Below are 25,397 nucleotides of genomic sequence, written 5' to 3' on the forward strand. Positions count from 1 at the left end.
TTCTTGCTGCCGGGCCTGCTGGGATGGTTTTTCAGCAGTGCGAGGTCGTCAGCGCAGTTGGTGATCCATTGTGTGAGGTTGTTGGCTGCTTGGTTGGGGTCTGTTGAGCTGGCGGGAGGGTTCTGGCTCAGTGATGTGATGAGCTGGTCGGTGGTGATCTTGTTCCAGCTCCTGCGGGGAACTTGTTGGTGGTGGTGAGTCGTGGTCCTTCTGAAGCTGAAGTGGACGCAGCTGTGGTCTGTCCAGTGGAGTCCGGTGGAGTGGCTGAAGGAGATGTACTTGCTGGAGGGGAAGACTGGGTCAAGCGTGTGTCCGGCATAGTGGGTGGGGGTGTTTACTAGTTGCTTGAGTCCGAGGTTGGCGAGGTTGTCCAGCAGGGTGGTGGTGTTGTTGTCGTTGTTGTTCTCCAGGTGGAAGTTGAGGTCCCCTAGGAGGATGTAGTCAGCGGAGGAGAGGGCGTGCGGGCTGATGAAGTCTGCGATGTCTTCGCTGAATTGTGTGCGGGGTCTAGGGGGTCTGTAGATGAGGGTGCCTCTGAGTGTGGTCCTGGGGTCGGTTTGTATTTGGAAGTGAAGATGTTCGGCGGCTGTGAGGGTGTCGTCGGAGTTGGTCGTGATGCGGATGGTGTTCTTGTGGACAATGGCGATGCCTCCTCCTGTCTGGTTGACGCGGTCCCTCCGGGTGATCTTGTATCCGTCCGGGATGGCGGTGGCGAAGTCGGGCGCTGAGGAGGCGTTCATCCATGTTTCCGTGAGGAAGGCGACGTCTGGAGATGTGGTGTCGAGCAGGTTCCAGAGTTCCACGGCGTGTCTGTGGACGGAGCGGGTGTTGAGCAGGATGCACTTCAGGTGGTTGCTGCTGGTGCTCGGCTTGGTGGGTGCGGTACATGTCCGGGAGCAGGAGAACTTGCAGGATTGGCAGGTGAAGGGTCCGTGGGAGCGTCTTGCTCAAGGAAGAGAATACACGCAAGTCACTCCATGACCGCATCTCCTCGACCCATCACTGTGGACTTCTGATACAACGAACGTCTACGTCTCAGCTGTTGCTTCTTGCTCAAACGCTATTGAGGTCTCATGATCCTTCTGGAGGGGGTAATCTGGTCTGGTTTATGCTGGTCTCATGATCCTATGGGGGGGTAATCTGGTCTGGCTCACGGTGATCTCATGATCCTACGGGGGTAGTCTGGTCTGGCTCACGGTGGACTCATGATCCTACGGGGGTAGTCTGGTCTGGCTCATGGTGGTCCCATGATCCTGCGGGTGGGGGATAATCTGGTCTGGCTCATGGTGGTCTCATGATCCTATGGGTGGGGTAATCTGGTCTGGCTCATGGTGGTCTCAGGATCTTACGGGTGGTCTGGCTCAGGGTGGTCTCATGATCCTACGGGTGGTCTGGCTCATGGTGGTCTCATGATCCTACGGGTGGTCTGGCTCATGGTGGTCTCATGATCCTACGGGTGGTCTGGTTCATGGTGGTCTCATGATCCTACGGGTGGTCTGGCTCATGGTGGTCTCATGATCCTACGGGTGGTCTGGCTCATGGTGGTCTCATGATCCTACGGGTGGTCTGGCTCATGGTGGTCTCATGATCCTACGGGTGGTCTGGTTCATGGTGATCTCGTGATGCTGCGGGTGGTCTGGCTCATGGTGGTCTCATGATCCTACGGGGGGTGGTCTGGCTCATGGTGGTCTCATGATCCTACGGGTGGTCTGGCTCTTGGTGGTCTCATGATCCTACGGGTGGTCTGGCTCATGGTGGTCTCATGATCCTATGGGTGGTCTGGCTCATGGTGGTCTCATGATCCTACGGGTGGTCTGGCTCTTGGTGGTCTCATGATCCTACGGGTGGTCTGGCTCTTTCTTCCAAACATCTTGTGTCGGTGTAGATGTGGCCAAGAAATGTGATCTCTTCTTTTTCTGGTTCATGCTTGACTGGATTCAGTCGATCCAACGCCGTCCTGCTGGCGGTCTCTCCTCCTCAGTCGGGAAGCCCAGAGACTCTGGGCCTCATTTATGAGGTTTTGGGTAGGGCCGCACCACAAGGAATCTTGCTGCACTGCTCTACGTCAGAACAAAAGGGCAGGAATGCGCCGTATCTATGTGATACAGATCATTCCCGTCCTTTTCCCCAGCGCAGGCACACAATCGGCCAATACAGGCAGCCTTTTGCCATGGTGCAATGCAAGGGTGCCTACGTTGCGGGGCTGATTGATTTTGGGAAGTAAGGGAGACCTTCCTGCACAGAATAAATCACAAGATGTGATTTCCTTATTCTATGTGTGCTGCAGAATGCAGCACAAAAAGAAAAGGAAAGCACGAGGAGAAATTCTCCTTCTTGCACCTCCCTAATGATTTAGATTAGATTCTGATGTATTCCCAGGTTCACAATCTCTCGTAAATCTGGGAATGCGTCAGGTTCCATGAGGGTTGTGTTGGAACACCCTCAGCAACACCCATGGAACACCGGTTTCATGCAGTGTTCTGCGTGGAAGGGGCACATATTTATAAGGCTATGAAAAGCCACGTAAAGTGGCTTTACGTCGCCTTATAAATATGTAGTGACACATTGCGCCACTGGAACATCAAAAAAGTGAATTCCGGTGGTGCAAAAGTGCCCGTCTCTGGGTTCTACTTGCACCAGCATGGGTCCTGGCTAGGTGCCAACCATCTGGTCAGCTCTCAGCCTGAGTTGGCATCATCTTGCCGACCACGAGCGGCATCTCCTTTTGGATTCTGGTGCAGAACATGTAAGCCCTGTGGGACCCCCCTCAGGTTGACCAATTTGCAACTTGTGATAACGTCCATTATCCACAATTGAGTGTCCTCCAGTTTACACTGGGAAATGTTGGGGGACACATTTCGGTTGAGGTAGAGTTTTCCACTTCACTACACCTTTCTTCCCATATCCTTAATTCCTCCAGTTGTCAGGAACATTCACCATGACTGGTGCAAAGCAATTCTTACCACCCATCACTGGTCAAAAGGCTGTGGTATGTGGACCATCTGCACCTCTCTTTGTGCCACCCTCTACATCTGCCTCTCAGAGTGGACCTTCTTTCTCAAGGTCCACTCTGAGAGGCAGATTGGAAAGTCTGGAGATCACGAGAGGCAGGATACGCACCTCACTCTCCAGAGCCCCCACCTTAATGTCGGGAGACTGAGTGGGACGGGACCCGCTCCTACCCCTGCAGAGCCTCCACCTTCAAGTATGCAGATTGAAAGGGGCATCAGAGCTCCTTCCAGCTCCCAATGGAGGTGGTCAATATAATGTTATCAGCTTGTTGCCCCTCCACCTAGTCAGTCTATTCTAGAAGGTAAAACTCATACATCTTCTGACCTGTTAATCATAACATGGACTCTTCGAAGACTCTCCTTTCAGAAGGTTTCCATTGTACTCTATTCCCTTTCTTATCCGTCAATGGACTTGTCTTCACATTTCTGAGCCCTTCCACAAATACCAGCTATGGTTACTGATCCTGTACACCGTTTTTTATTGCTAATATTTTGATGATATACAACAAACAACTAAGCATGGGCGAATTTTGCGAATTCGCAATTTGCGAATTTGCGTATTTGCGTATTCGCAATCCGCAAAATTCGCGAACTCTCGCGAATTTGCAGATTTTGTTTTTGGGTGTTCGCAGGGCACTTTGCGTGTTCGCAGGGCGCTTTGCGTGTTCGCGTTTTTTTTTTTGCCTGGTTCATCACTGCCACCCTCTCATTGTTTATGCCCTTCTGCCCTCTGTACCACTTGTTTTTGTGCTTTTCTGCCCTCTGCCCCACTCTTGTTTGTGCCCTTTTGCCCTCTGCCCCACTGGTTTCTGTGCCCTTCTGCCCTCTGCCTAACTCATGCCCTCTTTCCCACTTTGTGCCCTTCTGCCCTCAGCCATAAGTCTGCTTGAACAGGAAGCACTAATAGATAAAGTAAAGCAAGTGTTCGAGTTGAAGGTCAAATTAAGTTACACAGTCATTCATCACCCCAAGTTTGGGGTGATTAATGATTGTGTAACTGAATTTGAGCTTCAACTCGAGCACCTGCTTTACTTTATCTATTAGTGCTTCCTGGAAAAGCTGACTTTTGTAACTATTTTAGAGGCTCTGGCAGCTTGCCGGCGCCATTCTAAAATAGTTACAAAAAGTCTGCTTGAACTTTTGACCCAATGCGTTCCGCTCGCGGATTTTGCGGGGAATTCGCGAATCTCGCGGATTGCAAATTTACCAAAAATCCGCAAAATCCACGAGCGGAACGGATTTTCCGCCCATGCTTACACACAACAATGCTTCACTGTAGACTTATTATAAACTAAGACAGTTTACAAACCTTAGAACGAAATGGAGTGTCTATAATGCCTGTAAGTCACTTGAGGAGTCAAGTCATACGTCTTCACTTTGTCTCGATGCACCTCTCACTTCTTTATCCACATGAGCAGCTGTTCACATCTTGAGCACTTTATTTCACTATTAAAGCTGACTTCATTTGCTAAATTCCGTGAATAGATTGAATCAAGTGTGATTGTTCTATCGTTGTTTTTCAAATGTATTTTCCAAATTGTCGAAGTCATGTAGCATATGTTAAAACTGTACATTTCTGGTTAATGGCCGCTCATGGAGAGCGGCGGCATCCACACAGTCATCGAGTTGGTATTTTTCAGAAATCACTCTACAGCGAAGCATTGCTACTTGTTATCTGCTGTTCCCCCAGGTTCCTGCTCTAGCAGTTTGGGCATACCTTTGTTCTCTTTATAACATCACTTCGTTGCGGCACATCAGTGAGTTACAGGCACTGAGCGTGCGGCCGCCCTTCACATGCTTCTTCCTGGAGGAATTATTTCTCAGAACTGTATTCCTTCTCCTTCCCAAGGTGGTGACCTCTTTCCATCTGAGGCGATCTGTCACCCTAACAACCTTCTACCTCCAAAGGAGGCCAGATCAGATCAGATCAGAATACGCTTTATTTGCTTTAAGAAGATGTTAAACCATAGAAGCACAATACATAATAAAAAACATGCATTTCATGTATATATACAAAATAAAAACTCAAACGATATTTTAACCGAATGCGTGCGGCCGCGATTTTCACGCTGTGCGGCTTTTTTACAAAAGCCGCGTTACATGACCAGCTGAGCTTGTCATGAGCATGCGAGCGGCGCAACTCATGACGAGCTCAGCTCTTAATGAGCACGGAAGGGGTTAAGAAGGAGTGGGACCATCCATTGTCAGCCGTTGTCTAACACCCCTTTCAAGTATGTAACAATGTGATCAGTCACAGATCTGTCATTCAATTCAAAGAAGGGCTGGCGGCATTGTCTCAAGCCATAACTCATTAAAATTGGTAAAATCCATTTTTTTCTGGGCATAGAATAAAACTTGCAAAAACACATAACATGAATTGTCGACTGAGCAGGGATGTTATCACACGGGCATAAACATAGGGTGCGGGAGCAGTCATTCGTTTTTGGGAAGGTAACCCTAGTGTGAAAGCTGCCAAGTCGTAGGCAGGTCAATAACAAACTATCATAGGCTCCTGCAGTGTTTAATAAGTATGGTTGTATTCCTGGTTGAGTCAAGAGTAGTTGGTGTGTACTCACTGACGGTTTTACAATGTTGCTAGATGGATTAATGGACTCCAAATAGTCCAGACATAGTGATTTTAAACTATTTCTAGTAACATTGTCCAAGCTGTCAGGGTTAGAGAAATATTCAGGATTGCCTAGACTCTCTAAAAAATGTTTGACATAGGTCAACCAGGAAATTCGGTCAGCCCCATCAAGGGACAGACAATTATTGATCAGGTCCCTGTTCCAGCCAGTAGAAGTGCCAGTCTAAACTTTATGCAACAACAAGATGGGCTGCAGTTTAATTAAGTCTAGGAGATAAGGCAACCACAGCTCAGTGTGGCATACGAATGCAGCTGTATTACTGGGTACAGCTAAAAGATATCTCAGGAACCTATTTTCAACTATTTGCAGGCACTCGGCATTGGCATGACCCCAGATGCCTGCTCCATACATGGCAACAGGAATGCATTTGGCTTTATAGATTGTTATTAAATCGGCAACTGGGCACCTCCCCAAGTTCCTGGCAAAATTAATTATGGCACCAGTGGCTTTACAAAATAATAACTTCCTGGATTCAATAGCTTTAGACCACAGACCCCTTTTTTCAAATACATTGCCCAAGTAGGAAAAATGAGCAGTGAATTCGAGTTTCTTGTCTTCAATAAAGAATTCACAGGCACTTGGTACTGGTCTTACAGCATTTCATTGTAAATGTTTTATTTATATTGACACGTAGGTCAAGATTTAGCATATAGGCAGAAAAGCTGGTAATTACATTTTGTAGGCCAATGGGGGTACGAGCCAATAGGACGGCATCATCTGCATATAATAAAGCTCTTATTGGCTGTCCGTTTATGCATGGCAAGTCCTGACAATCATTACCTAATTTTGCTCACAGGTTATTAATATAAAGAGTGAACAGGAGGGGTGCCAACACGCACCCCTGCCTCACCCCCTTCTTTACCGATAGGGTCTTACTGAGTTCACCGCCCCTTCCATAGTGCACCCGGGCCCTAGCATCTAAATAAGACTGTTTTAAAAATTTAAGAATGGGTTGATCAACCCCCATGGCGTCTAAAATGCTCCATAGCTTCTGATGGTTAACACAGTCAAAGGCCGAACTCAAATCAACAAAGCATAAAAATAAATTCCCCCTTTTAGCCTTTAAATACTTTCCAACCAGTAAGTTCAGGTTTAAGCATTGTTCGATGGTTCCCACACCTTGGCAGGAAGGCATACTGTAATTCAGAAATTATACAGTTTTCCTCTGCCCATAACTGGAGGCAGTTTAAAACAACACGCCCAGCGACCTTTGCAAAAGAATCTAGTAATGAGATTGGTCTATTGCAGGACGGATCGTCACAATTGCCCTTCTTGTAAATAGGGACCAGTATCGATTCCGTCCAAGTGGCTGTAAATCCCAGGGCCAAGCAAGCTTTTAAGACCAGGGCTAACAGGGGTCCCCATTGCAGTGGATCTGATTTAAATAAGCCCACTGGTATGCTATTGGGGCCTGGGGCTTTGCCCTCCATACTTTCGTTGATGGCCAATATTACATCCTGGGCATCAAAGTCGATTTCAATAGGAAGATGGTTTGGAGGGATTAAACGTATGGCCGCCTCGTTTTGCGGATCCACCTGATTATTATAAAGGCCAGAAAAATGGGACATCCATTTATCCTCCTCTATTTCGATACTAGGCAGGTTACCCGAGGCAAGGAAAGGGGCATTCACTGCCTTCCAGAAACCTTTTGTTTCTTTCAAGGCTGATGCTCGTTTTAGATCTTGCCATAATTCGGACTTTATGTTTGCCTTGCGTTCCTTAACCCCTTGGACGCTCATGACGAGCTCAGCTCGTCATGGAGTGCCCATTCATTTCAATGGAAATTACATGAAGAGTGTCCAAGTGCCTTAGCATTCAAGTGGTTAAGAGATGTCTTATAGGCTAATCTTGCCCTTTTTATATCTGCTCGATCTTTTATGGGTTTATGTAAGGAGGTTATCAAGGCTGCATGGGTTTGGGAACATTTGGCAACAAACCAACTGCTTCTCTTGTCAGCCCATTTCTTTCTTTTTGCCCGTAGTCTATTTTGTATAGTCTGAATTATTTTCCCAAAAGAACTAAGAATATCTGTTTTGTTAGTGTTTTCATCGAGATAAGCTGTAAAATCATCTTTGCAGATGGTAAAGAGGTGCTTACAAAGTTTAGATTGATTGACAGCCGCCCATTTGACTGTGTAACCATTTTGTCTATCGATAGCAACATCTCCTGCCAGGTGTGTCGCCAGTGTTTTACTTGTTAATGCTTTGGCAGGGAGTTTTAAAAGGACGCTAATCGGTTAATGATCGCTAAAAGCAACAGGATGTACTTTAAAATTGTGTATTCTGTCCGCATATCTATTTGATACCAGTATATGGTCTATGGCTGAAAACAAGCTACGTCCGTTAAAGGTACTATTAAAAGGAATTGGGGACGAACACACACTGTTAGCAAATCCCAAGTCCATAGAATATTTTAGCAAATGAAATGAATCTCCAGAAGTAGTGTGCAAGAAATGGGAAGCATCATTTGCATCATCTGGGTCTATACCACAAACATCTCCCATTGTATGTGGGCAGGGTCCACAATTAAAATCCCCACCCCAGATTATACAGTAGTCTTTACCAGAACTTCTTTGGGTCTTGTCCAAATCTCTCTGCAAATGCATCAAGATTTGTCTGGTGTCCGCAATTGGTATATTATTATAAAAATTTGACAAGACTAAATAATACTTATTATTTAAGTTGATTTTTAACACCTGATAACAGGTTTTAGACTTCATGAGGTCTATCTTGTGAGCATTTAACCTGTAAGACACATAGATGCAAAGGCCGCCCTTATTCCTTCCCTTACTTGATGGCAGCGCTGAACTGGAAAATGTCTTAAAACCATTAATATGTAAGATGTTATCAGACCAAGTTTCCTAAATACTTATAAGGTCAAAATTATGGATGAATTCCAGCCAGGCAGCATTAGACAGTTTAGCTTTAAGACCTGCCACATTCCAGAACAGGATCTCTATTTCTTTCAGTCTAGGCCCAGACTGTGATATACAATCAGTGGGGGCAGGGACTACGTTGGGTCCACCAGAGCTATTTGGTGTTTCACTATAAGAAATGCTGGCCTTCGACTGAGTTATTTCACTCTGAGTATTACAGTTGTTACAATGATTAGCGGCATTTCTTGCCCTAATGTCGGGCTGTTCAGTATTTACAAGTAAAGCTGTACATTGCGAGATTGTTCCTATTGATTGACATTGTACCCTATTGCTATTACTGTTACTGAGTCAATCGTTATCTTCTAGGGAAGAAAGGGCCTCAAATTTATTAGTCAAAGGTATGCTAAATTGCGTGTAGTGCATGTTATTCATGAAATGTGCTGGGGGTTGCATCTCCTGTCCTGCGTGTCGGAGGTGGTTAGTGGGGGGATAAAAGTAACCCAACGGGAGTACATTTATTCATGATTGGTCACATAGAGGGAACCCCGTAGGCTTAAAATTTCTTGTGTTAAATTTGGTGTTCTAAAAGTGAGGACTATGCAATCACCCGGGAGCCTCTTATCACATTTCCCCACCCATCCCACTCTCCGTGCCATTTTAAATTCGCTAAATAGGGCATCAGTTAAGCCAATTTTAAACCCGAGCCTGCAGCAAAGAGACTTATTATGTAAAGTCTCCCAGGATTCAATTGATTTGGACGTGGATTGTGGTACATTTGCCAATATTATTGTATATGGTGTGGCTTCTGGAGGTAGATTCAAGGTCAGGCCTTCTTCATTTACCCAGCCTCTTACCCCATATGTGATCTAGGGGTTGGGCAGTCTTTGATTAATAACGGGTGCTATATCAGATGGTGCTTTATTATAATCTAAATTAAGATGACTCGTATGTCCAACACCCCTCCCAGATTGCATGGCTGGTTGTGAGATGTCCGCCATATGGGGGTTGGCTATATTTCCACCATTTGATGTGCTCCCTAGACACCCTAAGCAACTGGGCGGTATGTTATTTGTGCCTACACCCTGTATTTTGCTCAACAGTTCCTCGATCGCCAGGGTCATTGCCAGCAGTTTCTCTGATGTGGCCGAGGCCGATAGTGAAAGTTGATCGTATGGGGCATTGCCAGAGCTCTGCCCCTCACTGGACACCAAAGAGATCACGGAAATGGAACAAGACTCCAGGCGCCCAGACAAATCAATCAATGTACCTTCCAGAAGCTTTAAACGGCCGTCCAATGAGGCAACATTTTTGTCTATAGATTCCCTGATCCGACCAAGGGCAGTGTCCAATACTGTCATATTAATGGCATTAATTGCTGTGCCGTCCTCCTTGGGCAGAATTGCGTAGACAATGAAACTTCCATGGTCTGAGTACCTACAGAGCAACTCTTTACCGCTGTATTGGTCTGGGAGTCACACTCGGATTCCTTTTGAAGTTTTTGTTTTGATGGACCCTTACCCTTCTTACGGTTCACGGATGCCTTTGCCTTCGGCTTAGCCTTTGTGCCCCCAATAGAAGAATTGGAAGTCCGGGTTCTAGAGGCTATGCTTGGCCCGTTAATGATATCCATTTGTAGTGCTGGCGGCTCATCATGTACAAGGGCCAACACATCCGAGACCACTGGTACTGTCCCCAAGTTATAAGGTGATGAGCAGGATTGGGTTAAGTTTTGGGAGATACCTGCTGGATTATGTAATCCTAATGAGGTTCACCGTGAATGAGATAGGGGATCTAGAGACAGCCGCCTCTCTGTTAGTTCTATCTCATGGCATAGTAATGATTCTTCCCTCGTTATAAATGCGTCAGATAGTCACTCCACCACGATGTTAAGTACCAATCCCGCTTCACACGAAACAACAGAAAGTTATAATTAAAATCTGTACCTGAAGGTCGTTATATAGGTGGTATGATGTAGGGCCACTTGTTAGAGGGGGAGGCCCAGCCCAGCCTCCTCCGGGCTTCGACGGGCCCGCCCTTGGCCCACACGCGTCCCGCGCTGTGGGATCCCCCGGAGAGTTTTATGGACCCGGTGGCTGGCTGGCGCTGCTCCTCACGCGAGACCGCACTACCCTGTGGGAGATGGAGTCCAGGCAGTCCGCGGTCCGTGTTCGGGAGCAGAGAATTAATAATACGGAGTCCTGTGGTGGTGCCACAATATCCCAACAAGGGCCCAGGCAGCAGCACAAACAGCAGAGCAGCAATACGGGCAAGTAAGGTCATCATCATATCAGTAAGAGCCCCAAAAGGAAGTCTATTTTTATATTGATCCTAGGTGTGGACTGTAGAGGCTGCAAGAAGGGCACCTCTGCCCAGAAGAGGACCTTATGTCATTGCATCATCTTGTGCATCACAAAGGAACTGACTGAGGGAATCTGTGCTCAGTCCCCCAGAGCAGAGTCCTCTGCATCAGCACTTGTCAGCAATGTTCCTGTGACTGAGATTTACTGTGCAGTGACATGGGCTTCCCTCCACACCTTCGCGAGGCGTCATTGCATGGTTTCAGAGGAGAGGAGGTAGGGCCAGTTCAGACGTTCAGTGCTTCAGGGTCTTTAACAGCGTTATTTTCCACCGCAATGACTCTTGTTGTGGTTCCAGAATCATGGAAGTCTTCCATAACTGTGGTGATTCACAAGAAGGGGGGGGAGATGACCCCTCCAACTATCGGCTATTTTCCCAATTAGACAACATTGGGAAAATCTTTGGGAAACTCTTTCGGTCATGACTCGAGACCTGGACAGAGGAGAACAATATTCTCTCTAACCTTCAGGCCGGATCCTGAAAAGGTCAAAGTAGAATCGACCAGGCTCTGAGGTTGTACATGATCTGTATGAAGTACGTGTCCCTGGAAACTCCCCGCTCTTCTTGGTCTTTGGAGGCCTAAACACATGATTCTATTCTGTCGCCGCTCCGTCCTTCTGAGTCTTCTGGAGGAAGGAAGTTCCCAAGCAACTATTTGAGTATCCAAAAGGATCTGCCGCGGCAATCATTCCAGAATAAGATTTGGTGTAAAAGAAGAATGCACAGAGAAGTTTGAAATAAACATTGGCGCTGGGCAGGGTTGCGAACTTGCCCCAGCTTTATTCAACATTCACATCAATGGAACTGATTCTCTCAGGAATCTTGGTCTCCATGTTCCGATATTGGAGAAGGAGAATATTCCGATCCCGCTGGTTGCAGATGATGCAGTAATATTAGCGCGTACTGAAAAATCAATGCATCAACTTTTGGAAGGCTTCGAGCTATTCTGTAAGGTACATAACTTAATAATCAATAAAGAGAAAAATATATGATAATTATTCCTAAATCAATTATGGTAAAGCGACTTAAAACATGACTACCTCGGCATATGAATGAATGACCATTTATATTGGAAAGCTCATGTGGCGAAGTCGGAAACACACTTGATGCCACAATTCTACATTTTGCTAACTCAAGCAGCAGGAGACCAATAAAACTAGCACTGACACATTCAAGACAAATGCACAGGTGGCCTGCTCTTATGGTGCTAACTATGGGATTTTACGAAAGTTCAGGCTCTCCATAAACTGGAAGACATCTTCCAATGACAGCTCATCTCCTCGACGCCGCGAGCTGTCTTTGTTTTCGCTTTTCCAAGGTACTGTTCTTTGCGTGTCTGTTTTGAGTCCGCACCCAAAGCCGCGCATCTCGCGGTCGATGTCGTACTTTGGGATTTCTTTGACCTCGACGATGTGATACCTCCAGTTGGGGTTATCTGTTGCTAAAAACAGCGATTTAGTGAATAACCTATTTTTGAGCTACTTCTACTATCTTATTTCTGATTACGGTATTGTGGATTTTTGTCGTTTGAGTCTTGTGTTAAGTCTATATAAAGAATACTCATTTTTTTAAAACTTGTGTGGTGTCCGTATATTTTTTGTATTGCAATGGTTTTAATTAACTATGCAAATAAACTAAACTTGAACTTGTGTGGTGTCCATCTGTAGTGTTTTCACTGTATTACTGTATGTGTTCACAAATGCTTTACACACTGCCTCTGAGATAAACCTTCCTGCTGTGGAAGTGGTGTGGTGCAGCGGCCAGGGTGCCGAACTCCGGTTTACGGGGTTCACAGTTCAATCCCAGGTGCTGGCGGCAGGTTAGCCAAGCACCATGTGACTCTGGGCAATAGCTCACTTAATCTTCAAGAGGATGCCCAGCGCCGGTACACCACTTTGAAGGTAGCTGTGCGCTTTACAAATACTGGTATTTCATATCATTTAATTTCATGCCAAGCTACCACAGGGTTGAGCAGGGGTTATTTTAGGAGGGTAGCCCCCTTCCTCTGACTAGAAGCAAGGGTCCCTATTTGGACAAAGGTGCAAGCCATTGTCAACTAGAGACCCCCAGTTCTAAAACCCACCTTTTCATCTACTAAGGTTCTTTTGGCCGTTACCCACAATGGAGTGACCCTTACTTTATATAAACCCTTCCTTTAAATAAACAAAAGGGAGTTTCACCAGTGGACGAACAAGAAGTGAACATATACTCGCTAACTTTCTTCCTCATGGCCAACTCCCTACTTTCACCGCAGGCAACAGCTTGTTGCAGAGTCTCTTTAACAACCTTGACAAACCTTTCCACCACACCATTGCTTTGTGGATGGTACAGGGGCGCCTTCTTATGCTTGATCCCCCTGGAACTCAGAAACTCTTCCATGACTAAGGTTGTGAACTGAACACCATTGTCTGACAAGAGTGTTAACTGGAAACCCTCACGTTCAAATAACTCTTCTAGAAACTCAATCACTCACATTCAGCACATTCAGCACATTCACGCACCAACCTCTCTACATGTACATCCATGGCAGGACACCAATATGCTTACTTGATCCTTAACTTTGTCATGGCAATGCCCATGTGTGAGATGTGAGCAGTCTTTACTAGCTTATCCCTTACTGCAAGGGCTGCAACCAACTTACCACCACGCATGAGGAGACCATCCTCCACCGTCAGATCTTCCCTAACTCATCAAAAGCCTTTGAGGACCTCTTCACAGTCCTTCTTCTCACACCAACCTCCTGAGCCCATGGTTAGGACTTTCCGCAAGTCTAAATCGGTGATGTTCCCCCCACTCTCTCTCGAAAATCAACCCTTCACTAATCACACACATTAATTCCTTCCTCCAGTTCTTCACCTCTAAACCCCTCAACATCATCTGTCGTTTCACACTCCTCACCCCCGAGTCTTGGCAGACAGTCTACTAGAACTGTAGAGCCACAACCCGTATCCTATGGGAGACAAATCAATGCCTATTAAACCTGGCACCATTGGCGTGGGTCTCCCTTTCATTTTTACTGTTGCCTCATGTGTTTTTGCTGGTGTTAGATGCTTTGGGCACTGTGCCACTGCTGTCCAGTGTCACAATGTGAGTGCTCCCTACTGTAAATTGATGCATTGATTAGTGGTTCCATGATTGGATATTTGGTTTACTTGTCAGACCCTAGTACAGTGCACCGAGTATGCCCAGGGCGTGTAAATCCAAATGCTGCTCGTGGGCTTGCAGCACTGGTTGTGCCACCCACAGAAGCGGCCTTGTAAAACGTGTCTAAGGTTTGCCATTGCAGAGCCTGTGTGCAGTCTGGTACTGTCATGCTGACTGGGCAAGTGCACCCACTTGCCAGTCCTTAAACCTTACCTTTTCTTCATATCAGTCACCCCTATGATAGGCCCAAGGGCAGGGTGCCTTGTAAGTATAAGGTAGGACAAGCCCTGGTGTGTCTGGCATGTCCTAATAGTGAATTACTGCCATTTTCATTTTTCACTATTGCAAGGCTACCTGTTCTCCATAGGCCAGAATGGGCTGCTAAATTATTACATGTTTATAATCCTAGCAGGCTCAGAGAACATGGTAGACATTCGAGTTTAGTATGTCGGGAATTGAATAATAAAATACATATTTTAGTGAAGTTTATTTTAATATTCTGTGCTTGCAAATACCACTTTTAGAAAGTAGGTATTTGCTTCCCTAACCATTTGAGCCTGCTTCTGCTAGGTTGTGTATTCCTTTGTCTGGGTTTGTGAGTGACAGGGCTGGGGGATTCCAAGAGACAGGCTGGGGCAGCCTGGTGGTGAATAGAGAGATCTGCATCTAGATGGGAGGGAGGAGTTGTACCTGGGAACTGAATAGGGTTGGGCCTTCCCTCTACAATGCCGTGTCTACCCCCTGTGGTGCGTCTGATGTCTCGGCCCTGCACACTGAAAGAAGAGAAGGAAGACTGTCAACAAAGTGCTCCAGGACTGAACTTGCCTTCCACAATGCTGGCTCCACCTCCTGTGGGGTGTCTGATGTTTCTGCCCTGCACTGTGAAAGGAAGGGAGAAGGCTGGTAAACAGAGTGCTTCAGAACTAGTTTGGACTAGGCACAGACCCCTCTCTCCTCAGAGAACAAAGGATTTTGGGGTATAAATATTGGGAACCTGATCCCATGAAATTAGATCACTTCAGGACTTACAAGACGAAACCTCTGCTGAGGAGAGGAACCTGAAGAAACTGAGGAGAGACTATTCTCAAGCTGAAGTGCTGCTTGGGGGATTGGCCCACAGTGGTTGCCTGACTGCCAAAGAGAGGAGAAACAACTATGTGGACGTTATTTTCACCTTGGTCAAAAGATCTCCAAGGGCCTGGAAGAGAGCTTGCCCCCTGACCGGAGTCTCAGGACCAGTGGACTTCACCTGATTTTTTTTATTTGCTGCTGGAAACGCTGTTTCAGTGGCTACATAGACAGGGAGCTGTGACTGACTCTCATGACCGGCTGGTGTCCTGTAGGCACCGCATCAAGCAACGTCCGCCTCGAACAACGTAAGCTCTGAGCTCACCGACTCTGTCTCGACACCGTCTCCGAACCGTTGCCTGCACCACAACTGGAAGGACACCGCAACGTGCAACGCCTCGCTACACCGACTCGTACTGGTCTGACCGACGCGGTCACTGCTGGTGACTTTGAGTCCTGTGAACGCACCAGAGTTAGGAACTGCCTCGCACACTTCATGACGCACCGCCAAACTCACACCGCTGTCCGGACTGATCGATGCCAGCGCCCGAACTCTGGCTCGGTCGCCACACCGCAAGCTGGAAGCACCGCAACGAAGCATCATCTCACCCTGCAATGCAGGCCTTGGATCCACCAACTCTGTCAACGGGCCGCTGCCTGCAACGCTTCGAGGGACAACATGTCCTGCAATGCTTTCTTTTCTGCACCGCGATGAACACCGGGACCGGCTCGCATGTCCATGCCAGCCGCATCAAGTAAAAGGTACTGTGACTGAGTCTGTTGTTGAGTGGGCCCGTACCGACGCCGTCTGCTGGATTTGCTAGACTCTGTGTTATTTTCGACAACGCTGTAGCCGGACCTGGCTACCAACACACACAGAACCTTGATTTAAGCCTTTTTAACAAGAACTCTTGAAATCTAATAGTACTGTGGATTATTTTTGTCGTTTATTGGTCTTGTGGTAACTCTATAGAAAATATACTTATTTGATGTATGAAATCTTGTGTGGTATCCATTTGTAGTGTTGTCACTGGGTTACTGTATGTGGTCACAGATGCTTAACTTACAACGCCTCTGAGATAAAGCCTTGCTGCTCATGCCACGCTACCAAGGGGGTGAGCAGGGGTTATTTTAGGAGTTGTACCCCCTTACCCTGACTAGAGGAGATGGTCCCTATTTGTCAGGAGTACCTACCTGTGCCAACTAGAGACCCCCAATTCTAACAATGCCTTTCTTGGAGAAGACCTCCTTAAGAGGTTTGTGGTCAGTAAGAATTCTGAAACTTTTCCCCCACAAAACCTTTCTCAGCTTGCGCACCGCCCAGAAAACACCCAGAGCTTCTTTCTTTACAACAGAACAGTTGCATTCAGCACCCCTCAAGAGCCTAGAGATGAAAAGAATTGTTTTAACCTCCCCATCAACCTTCTGCAAAAGAACAGCTCCTAACCCCTTCGAGCTGACATCAGTCATGAGATAAGATACCTTTGTGAGGTCAAAACTTCCTAGAAAAGGTGTTTCATTCAGATGTTTCTTAATGCACTCAAACTCTTCCTCACAGCACTTGGACCAAACAAATGTGCTTCCCTTCAGGAAGAGAGACCTCAAACAAGAACTTTTCCCTGCAAAGTTAGGAACAAACTTGTGATAAAATTCAGCTATGCTCAGAACGTTTACAAACTCTTCTTTGTTCAAAGGGGTGCGCAAATTACAAAAGGTGCTTACCAATGAGTCTTTGGATTTTCCCTAAGTGCTCTATTTCTTTGACATCAAATTTGCACTGGTCAGCCTTAAGGGTGAGGTCAGCATCGTGTAACTTCTTCAATACTGACCTCAGCCCCCCGTCATGCTCCTCAAGATCCACACTAAAGATTAGCTCATCTTCTGGGTACACCTTGACACCCTGAAGGCCTCCAAGAATGCCCTTCATCGCCCTCTGAAAAAATGAGGCTGCAGAAATCAGTCCAAAGGGCATTCTTAGAAATCTAAAGGTACCAAAGGGTGTTACATAGGAGGTGAGGTCCTGGGAAGAGGAGTGAATATTCTGAATGTTCTAAAGAGGAGTGAAGGCTGGCCTGGTGATAGGCGGAGGTCAAGTCCAAGGAAGAAAAATGCCTTTCCCCCACAACAAAACACAGCATTTTAGTTATGTTAGGTAAAGGGTAATGATCAACAATAACTGCTTTCTTGAGCTCCCTCTAGCTGACACAGAGCCTGGCCTCCCCATTGGCTCCCCACTCCATTGCTTCAACTTCTTGAACGATGCACTTGCCTAAGAGATTGTCTAATTCATCTAGCATGCTCTCCCTTACTTACAAAGGTGTATTCCTGACCTTAAATGTTTTTGGAACAGCGTCAGATTTGACCTTTATCCAATGTACATAGTTTTTGAGACAAACCCAGTTCACCAGCAAAGACCTCTGCAGATTACGCTCATAAAATGTTTTTGGAACTAGAGTTATCTTGGCCCCATAGTCGAAGAGCATGCTCACTGGAGCATCATTGATCAAAACTACCTCCTGAGGGCCATCACTAGCATTCCCTGTGACCGGGAGAATATTGATTCCTTCCAATTCTTCTACATAAAGATCAACTTCCCTCACTTTTTTATGCTCATTGCCCGTTCTGCAGCTTTTTGAGACTTGACCTTTTCGCTCACTAGTTTTGCACATGGCCTTCCAGCCTGGGTAGTCTTTAACCTGTTGACTGCGGCGTGACTTTCACCGAGGTGCGGGCATATTAATGAGTGGGCGTGGTTCGGACGGCCCCCGGCCATCCTCCGCACATGCTCACTGTGACGTCAGATGGCCGGGGGCCGTCCGATGCACGCAACGGGTTAAAGTTGGCCATAAGGCCAGAGTTGCCACACCTGAAGCACTTCCCCTGAAATTGTTTGTGTTAAAGGGCTTTAAAGTGGTGCTCGATTTGGGTTTAACAAATCTATTCACTAGCACTTTGACATTAATGTTCTCCTTTTTATCACCTGAACTGTCTTTGCGTATAATATCAACACACGCTTTTGAATGCTCATGACTTTTGGCTTTCGTCAGCACTTCTTGAAGCAATGGCATGTCTTTTTGCCACAGGGCCTGTCTTGTTTTGTCTAGGGCGCTTCCCAACATAAACTGATCTCTTAAGCGCCCCTCTAAAGCTGCACCAACATTGCACGTGGAAGCCAATTTGCGCAATGTATTGTTCCACTGACTCATCCTGCTTTTGCGTTCTTCTCCCGAAGTGATATCGTTCAAGGACAGTACTCACTTTGGGGAGGTAGTGCAAGTCTAACTTTTTGAGGCAGATCTCATATTCATTAAGAGTGGCAGAGTAACTATCAGCGAGTTCAGGAAGGTGTTCAAAGAATTCTGTCCCTCAGAGCCCAAACAATACATTAACCATGAGGCTTCCCTCTCTGCACTTAAGGAAGTGCCACAGACATGAGCATAATGTGTGAAAACCTTCTTAGACGAGAGAGAAGGAACTCCGGGAGATGTCAAAAAGAAGGGAGGGGCAATGACATTTTGCATAATGTTTGTACTATGTTTTGACCTAGTTACTACTTAAGGGTGATCTTCAGTGATCTGCTTACAGTGCGCAATATGCACAAACCTTATAAGCTGTGTGCATCAGCGACACTGCATGAAACTTCAGCAATTAAAATTTAGGCCAATGCGTACAGTCCCAGAAATTGTATTTGCTGTGCGCATCAGCGGAACCATCAGCCCGATTACTGATGGCACATATTTATACAGGGAGCAGTCACTTTAGTCTGGTGCTCAATTACATGTGTAGATGTGAGTCTGGTGATGCCTGATAACTGAAAGGCACACATTTGTTTTCATACAATTTCATATATGTCTGATTTATTATTCCCATTACAGCGCCTTCTACCTTGAGAAGGCCCATCCTAGACCAGTGTGTGGACAAAACCCATGCTGACAAATTGAGGGCAAAGGGATTAGTACATGGTCTAGGGACACTAACAACAAATCCTACATCAAACCTCACGTTTAACTGATGAAGAGCTAAGAGCGACCTGAAGCGCAATACTGAAAAAAAGTAACCAGGAGAATTGCTGCAAATAAAAGTACATTTTAAAAAACTAATAATGAACTACAAAACCACAGCTGTGTGACCCATGAAGCCGATGGTTTCTCAATATAGCCCTAGTTTGTGATTACCTTAAAGTGCTCACATTATCACCCGTGCTAGAAGAGATGGGAGCCTGGGGTGTATGGTCACAGAAGATCATTTACATACAAAGGGGAGTGACAGCCTGTTCACATCGCACAGTACAAATTGTTTACGTAAAATGCTTGTACACAGAACAGGGTAAAGTCTTGTGTCTCTTTTTTTCGTTTTCTTTAATATATCCTGCACCTCGCTCTCTTCATCTCTTCCTCGCATTTCAATTCATCGTAAATTACTAAAATTCACTATTGCTTTATCAGCACGGCACAAGTCGAGGTTCGACACAGTTTGATGCGGTCCCCCCACTATTACCTAGAAAAGAGACTTACAGCCTGATTCATCAAGCCGAAATCGGCTCGCAAAGGGCCAGATTTTGAGAATCTGGCCCTTTGCGAGCGCTATTTTTGCATTTGGGATTCATCATCCCAAATGCAAAAATCGGTAATAGCGATTTCGCTATTTTGCGAGGAATTACATTTAAGGAATCTCTATTTGAGATTCCTTAAATGCAATTCATCATCCATTTAAAAATTGCGAATTCGCAATTTCGGCCCGCTATTTACCGCTAGGTCAAACCTCGTGGTAAATAGCGAAAACTTAGAAAAATGCTTTTAAAAGCATTTTTCTAAGTTGCATGTTGCACACACACATGTCCTTTGGACATGTGTGTGCGCAACACCTGTTTCAATTTGCATTTAAGGGGTGCTACAGGGTGTCCTTTGGACAACCCTGGCACCCTTTAAGTCGCTATCTTATTTGCGATTAGCTAATTGCTAATCGCAAATAAGGAATACTCCCCATTCATTCCTATGGGCCTTTTGGCCCATAGGAATGAATGGGGAGTTATTCCTTATTTGCGATTAGCAATTTGCTAATCGCAAATAAAGAACATGTAGGAATCGCAATTTTTTTGCAATTCCTACATGAATATCGTTTTGCAAGTCCTTAATAGCGATTCCTTATGAATCGCTATTGTAGACTCGCAAAACGGGTCTTTGATGAATCAGGCTGTTAGTTCCACATAGCTCCTTAGGCTGCGACTGGGAATTGTTACTTTGTTTATTGTATCAGCAGACACAGGCCTCAGAGTGTTTGTAACTGTCTGTCCCAGTAGCTGTGTTCCCTTTATTTATTTGTGTGAGTGGCACAAGAGAGGAACAGAGAAATCAGCCCCTCTATTGCTTAATACACTATAAATGTGAAACACTTTGGGGCTTAGGGGCTGGATAAAGAACGTCAGGAAACAAACACAAATTAAAAGCACTTTTGATTTATTAGCTGAAAACTGTTTAAAAATGTAATTTACAAGTTCCACATATCTGTTTAAAAATATTTACACTTTCAGTCATTTTCGAGTTTAGTTACAAACTGATAGTGGGAAAAACACATGATGTATAAAAACTGATACCAAAAACTTCTTTTTACAATATTTTATGTTTCTTGTTTTTTGTTTTTAAAACAGGCCGTCGATCTTTCATGTGAACATTATTATAAGGGCCTGACATCACTTCTTGTGATGTCACTACTTGCGACATCATTGTGATTTGCATATGATAATGGGCTCCTTCACTATTTTCCTCATTTGTGCCCTGTTTATTCCATGACATGGTTCTATAGATATTAAAAATAATTATATAAATTCACAGGTATTCAGCCCGTTTCTATGGTGATGTCACACATTGACAAGTTTTCGTCTGCTTCTTCTATTTTTAGGTGAATACAAATCACCTGCCGTTCCCCCTCCTTCCATTTCTTTTTCTTTTTCACCGCCTTTCTTTGTCTCTCTCGCTCTCTGTATCTCTCCCCCTCTCTATCTCCCACACACTCCTGTTAGCTTTAGCTTCATGAATCTCACTGCCACTTCTGGCATTCATATGACAAATCCTGAGGAACATTTCAGGACAAAGGACAATCAGTGTGGAAGACGAGTTGCTCGGAGTGCAACAGATTGTCCTAGCACATATATGCTTTTGATGTGGAATTTCGCTATTTCACCACATTCTTCAAACAGAGTCTGCTGCTAACAGTGGCTCAATTCTGGTAAAAAGAAGAGTTTGGCACGGCAGAAAATGAATAGGGAGAGCCAAGTCGGAGAGGAGCCATGGGTCACACTTAGTTATAAGGCCTGAGACACAAGCTGATCCATCAACCGAAAACAGTGTGTAAAAGATGCAGCAAAAGTTACTTAAAAACAAGGTATATGCTCTGTTATATCTAAAAATAGGTTATTTCTTGAACACCTGTGCTTCGCTTTAGTTCATTACATATACTGCAGTGGCATTTGTTAATAGTAATACATACATTTTACCAATGAAGCTTCCATCTCCTGAGCCCTGACAACATGCCTACTTTGGGTGTGTTGGGTTTATAGGTTCTATCACTAATCCTACAAGATAGCTGAAAATACAGTTGTTAGTCCCAGTATTGTTCAGTGTTGCTTTTACAGGAAGTGTGATCAGGTGTGATAGAATTTTTTTCTTTGTATCTCTTCATCAAATAAAAATCAAGAATGTTTATTTTCTTTTAATCCACATTGTGCTCGCCTTCAAATGTGTATCCTGGTGCATCATGTTGCTTTGCTTTGTGCACGGAAGTGAACAATCTCTGGAAACAAACACTTTTATAACTCTGCAAATACTGTTATCTGTTTTTCTTCTTTACTGCTAGTCGGGTCTTCTATCAAAAGTCCTTCACACTTTCAGCGCCCTTCTATGTTTTTTTCCCTGTGTGTTCGCAGATGACTTTGTAGCTCTGATAATCGACTAAAGGTCTTCCCACATTCATTGCACTTGAATGGTTTTTCTCCTGTGTGAGTTAGCTTATGAGACCTTAATGCTGAAGAGAAGCGAAAACAACTGTCACTTTCACTACAATGATAGGGTTTTTCCCCGTGTGTGTTTGCTGATGACTCCGAAGTTGTGATAACCGACTAAAGCACTTTGCACATTCACTGCATTTGAATGGCTTTTCTCCTGTGTTTGTTCGCTGAAGATTTTGTAGGAGTGATGACGTACTGAAGCCCTTTGCACATTCACTGCACTTGAGTTGCTTTTTTCCCCGTGTGTGTTCGCTGATGACTTTTTAGGTCCGATAACTGACTAAAGCACCTTGCACAATCACTGCACTTGAATGGCTTTTCCCCTGTGTGTCTTTGCTGGTGTCTTTGACGGCTTTATAATTGACTAAAGCTCTTCACACATTCATTGCAATGGCATGGCTTTTCCCGTGTGTGTTCGCTGATGTCTTTATAGGTCTGATAATCGATTAAAAATGCTCTTCCCACATTCACACCACTTGAATGGTTTTTCTCTTGTGTGAGTCTGCTGATGATTCCTTAATGCCGAAGAGTCACAAAACCTCCTATCACATTCACTACAATGATAGGGATTTTTACCTCGTGTGTGTTCGCTGATGACTTTGTAGGTCTGATAATCGACTATAGCTCGTCACACATTCACTGCATTTAAATTGTTTTTCCCTCGTGTGTGTTTGCTGATGAAATTGAAGGTGTGATGACTGACTAAAGCATTTTGCACATTCACTGCACTTGAATGGTTTTTCTCCTGTGTGTGTTCGCTGATGTCTTCGAAGGCTTGATAACTGACTAAAGCTCTTCAAACATTCACTGCACTTGAATGGCTTTTCCCCTGTGTGTGTTCGCTGATGACTTTGTAGGTCTGATAAGTAACTATAGCGCTTTACACATTCACTGCACTTGAATCGCTTTTCTCCTGTGTGAGTTTGCTGATGACTTTGAAGGCTTGATGAGTGCCTAAAGCACTTTGCACATTCAGTGCACTTGAATGGTTTTTCCCCTGTGTGTGTTCGCTGATGTCTTCGAAGACTTGATAACTGACTAAAGCTCTTCCCACATTCACTGCACTTGAATGGTTTTTCCCCTGTGTGTGTTCGCTGATGACTTTGTAGGTCTGATAAGTAACTATAGCGCTTTACACATTCACTGCACTTGAATCGCTTTTCTCCTGTGTGAGTTTGCTGATGACTTTGAAGGCTTGATGAGTGCCTAAAGCACTTTGCACATTCAGTGCACTTGAATGGTTTTTCCCCTGTGTGTGTTTGCTGATGTCTTCGAAGACTTGATAACTCACTAAAGTACTTTGCACATTCAGTGCACTTGAATGGTTTTTCCCCTGTGTGGGTTCGCTGATGAATTTGAAGGTTTGATAAGTGACTAAAGCTCTTTACACATTCACTGCACTTGAAGGGTTTTTCCCCTGTGTGTGTTCGTTGATGTCTTTGAAGGCTCGATAACTCACTAAAGTACTTTGCACATTCATTGCACTTGAATGGTTTTTCCCCTGTGTGTGTTCGCTGATGAATTTGGAGATTTGATAAGCGACTAAAGCTCTTTACACATTCACTGCACTTGAATCGCTTTTCTCCTGTGTGAGTTTGCTGATGACTTTGAAGGCTTGATGAGTGCCTAAAGCACTTTGCACATTCAGTGCACTTGAATAGTTTTTCCCCTGTGTGTGTTCGCTGATGTCTTCGAAGACTTGATAACTCACTAAAGTACTTTGCACATTCATTGCACTTGAATGGTTTTTCCCCTGTGTGTGTTCGCTGATGTCTTCGAAGACTTGATAACTCACTAAAGTACTTTGCACATTCATTGCACTTGAATGGTTTTTCCCCTGTGTGTGTTCGCTGATGATTTTGGAGGTTTGATAACTGACTAAAGCTCTTTACACAGTCACTGCACTTGAAGGGTTTTTCCCCTGTGTGTGTTCGTTGATGTCTTTGAAGGCTCGATAACTCACTAAAGTACTTTGCACATTCATTGCACTTGAATGGTTTTTCCCCTGTGTGTGTTCGCTGATGAATTTGGAGATTTGATAAGCGACTAAAGCTCTTTACACATTCACTGCACTTGAATCGCTTTTCTCCTGTGTGAGTTTGCTGATGACTTTGAAGGCTTGATGAGTGCCTAAAGCACTTTGCACATTCAGTGCACTTGAATGGTTTTTCCCCTGTGTGTGTTCGCTGATGTCTTCGAAGACTTGATAACTCACTAAAGTACTTTGCACATTCATTGCACTTGAATGGTTTTTCCCCTGTGTGTGTTCGCTGATGAATTTGGAGGTTTGATAAGTGACTAAAGCTCTTGACACATTCACTGCACTTGAATGGCTTTTCCCCTGTGTGTGTTCGCTGGTGTCTTTGTAGTTCTGATAACCTACTAAAGCTCTTGACACATTCACTGCACTTGAATGGTTTTTGTCCTGTGTACGTGTGCTGATGAAGCTTGAGTAGTGATGACAAACTAAAGCTCTTGCTGCATGTGTATGATTCTTCTTTCTTGGTTAGTGTCTTTGGGTCGGGTATATATTTGTCTATATTACATGACTGTATTTCCTGATGGGCTAACATGGCTGATAAAGCACTTGGGGTTTTGTCACACACTTTAAATGTGTGCGGTATTTTACACATTTGATTTCTGTTTTAATAATAAAATGCAATATCCACCAAATATTTGCCACACTCCTAATATGTAGAAGGTGTCTTTGTATGTGATTGTGCCTTTAGATTGGATTATGGCTATGCACGCTTGCGGGTTAAAATGTATCTTCCTTCTGGCCGGTGCAAATTGGGACAGTCTGTTGTATTGTAGATAGAACTCCTCTTTCCTTTACCCGTCAGTTGTCCGGCTCTGATCTGTTGTGCTCTTCTCTGGTTACTGCTGTTTGTCCAGAAAGAGTTTACAATTCTCCTAGAGCACGGAATGATGGCTTGTCTTCATTTTACAAAACAGAGCACTGCAGTAATCACATCATACCGATCCCATGATCAAAGTTGGTATTGGACACTTGTTTATACAGGAGGTGGTTTGTTATTGTTGTTGCCTTAATTTTCCTAAGGTCATTTCTTTATCTTGTGGCGTGGAGGTGCACAGTTCGGCCTCTTATAATCCCTGAACTGCCCTTGATGCTTCATCCAGGATATGTCAGTTTGTGTGCAGGTTCCTATGTCGCCCACTGTGCTGAATACTGTAGCTCATTATTTCTGCTATTATTGAAGATTTACAGCATTCGCTTCATCATTGATGGTCATTTCATACAGTCGAAGCTTGTTTTCTGCTGGATGTAA

At 44.9% G+C, this 25,397-nt stretch overlaps 1 protein-coding gene across 1 annotated transcript in view; it reads right to left on the bottom strand.

Moving 5' to 3' along the window:
- Positions 1-24,687, bottom strand: part of LOC144806433 (uncharacterized) — a 46,936-nt gene extending 22,249 nt beyond the window's left edge. The window contains exons 1-3 of the mRNA XM_078672804.1: positions 23,899-24,687; positions 23,387-23,733; positions 23,062-23,218 (exon numbers count right to left, since the gene is read on the bottom strand). Coding sequence (XP_078528930.1) covers positions 23,062-23,218; positions 23,387-23,733; positions 23,899-24,680 — 1,286 coding nt within the window. The 5' untranslated portion in view covers positions 24,681-24,687. The remainder of the gene's footprint in view (positions 1-23,061; positions 23,219-23,386; positions 23,734-23,898) is intronic.
- Positions 24,688-25,397: the final 710 nt, after the last annotated feature.

Source organism: Lissotriton helveticus, chromosome 1_2, assembly GCF_964261635.1.
Source record: "Lissotriton helveticus chromosome 1_2, aLisHel1.1, whole genome shotgun sequence".
NCBI lineage: Eukaryota > Metazoa > Chordata > Amphibia > Caudata > Salamandridae > Lissotriton > Lissotriton helveticus.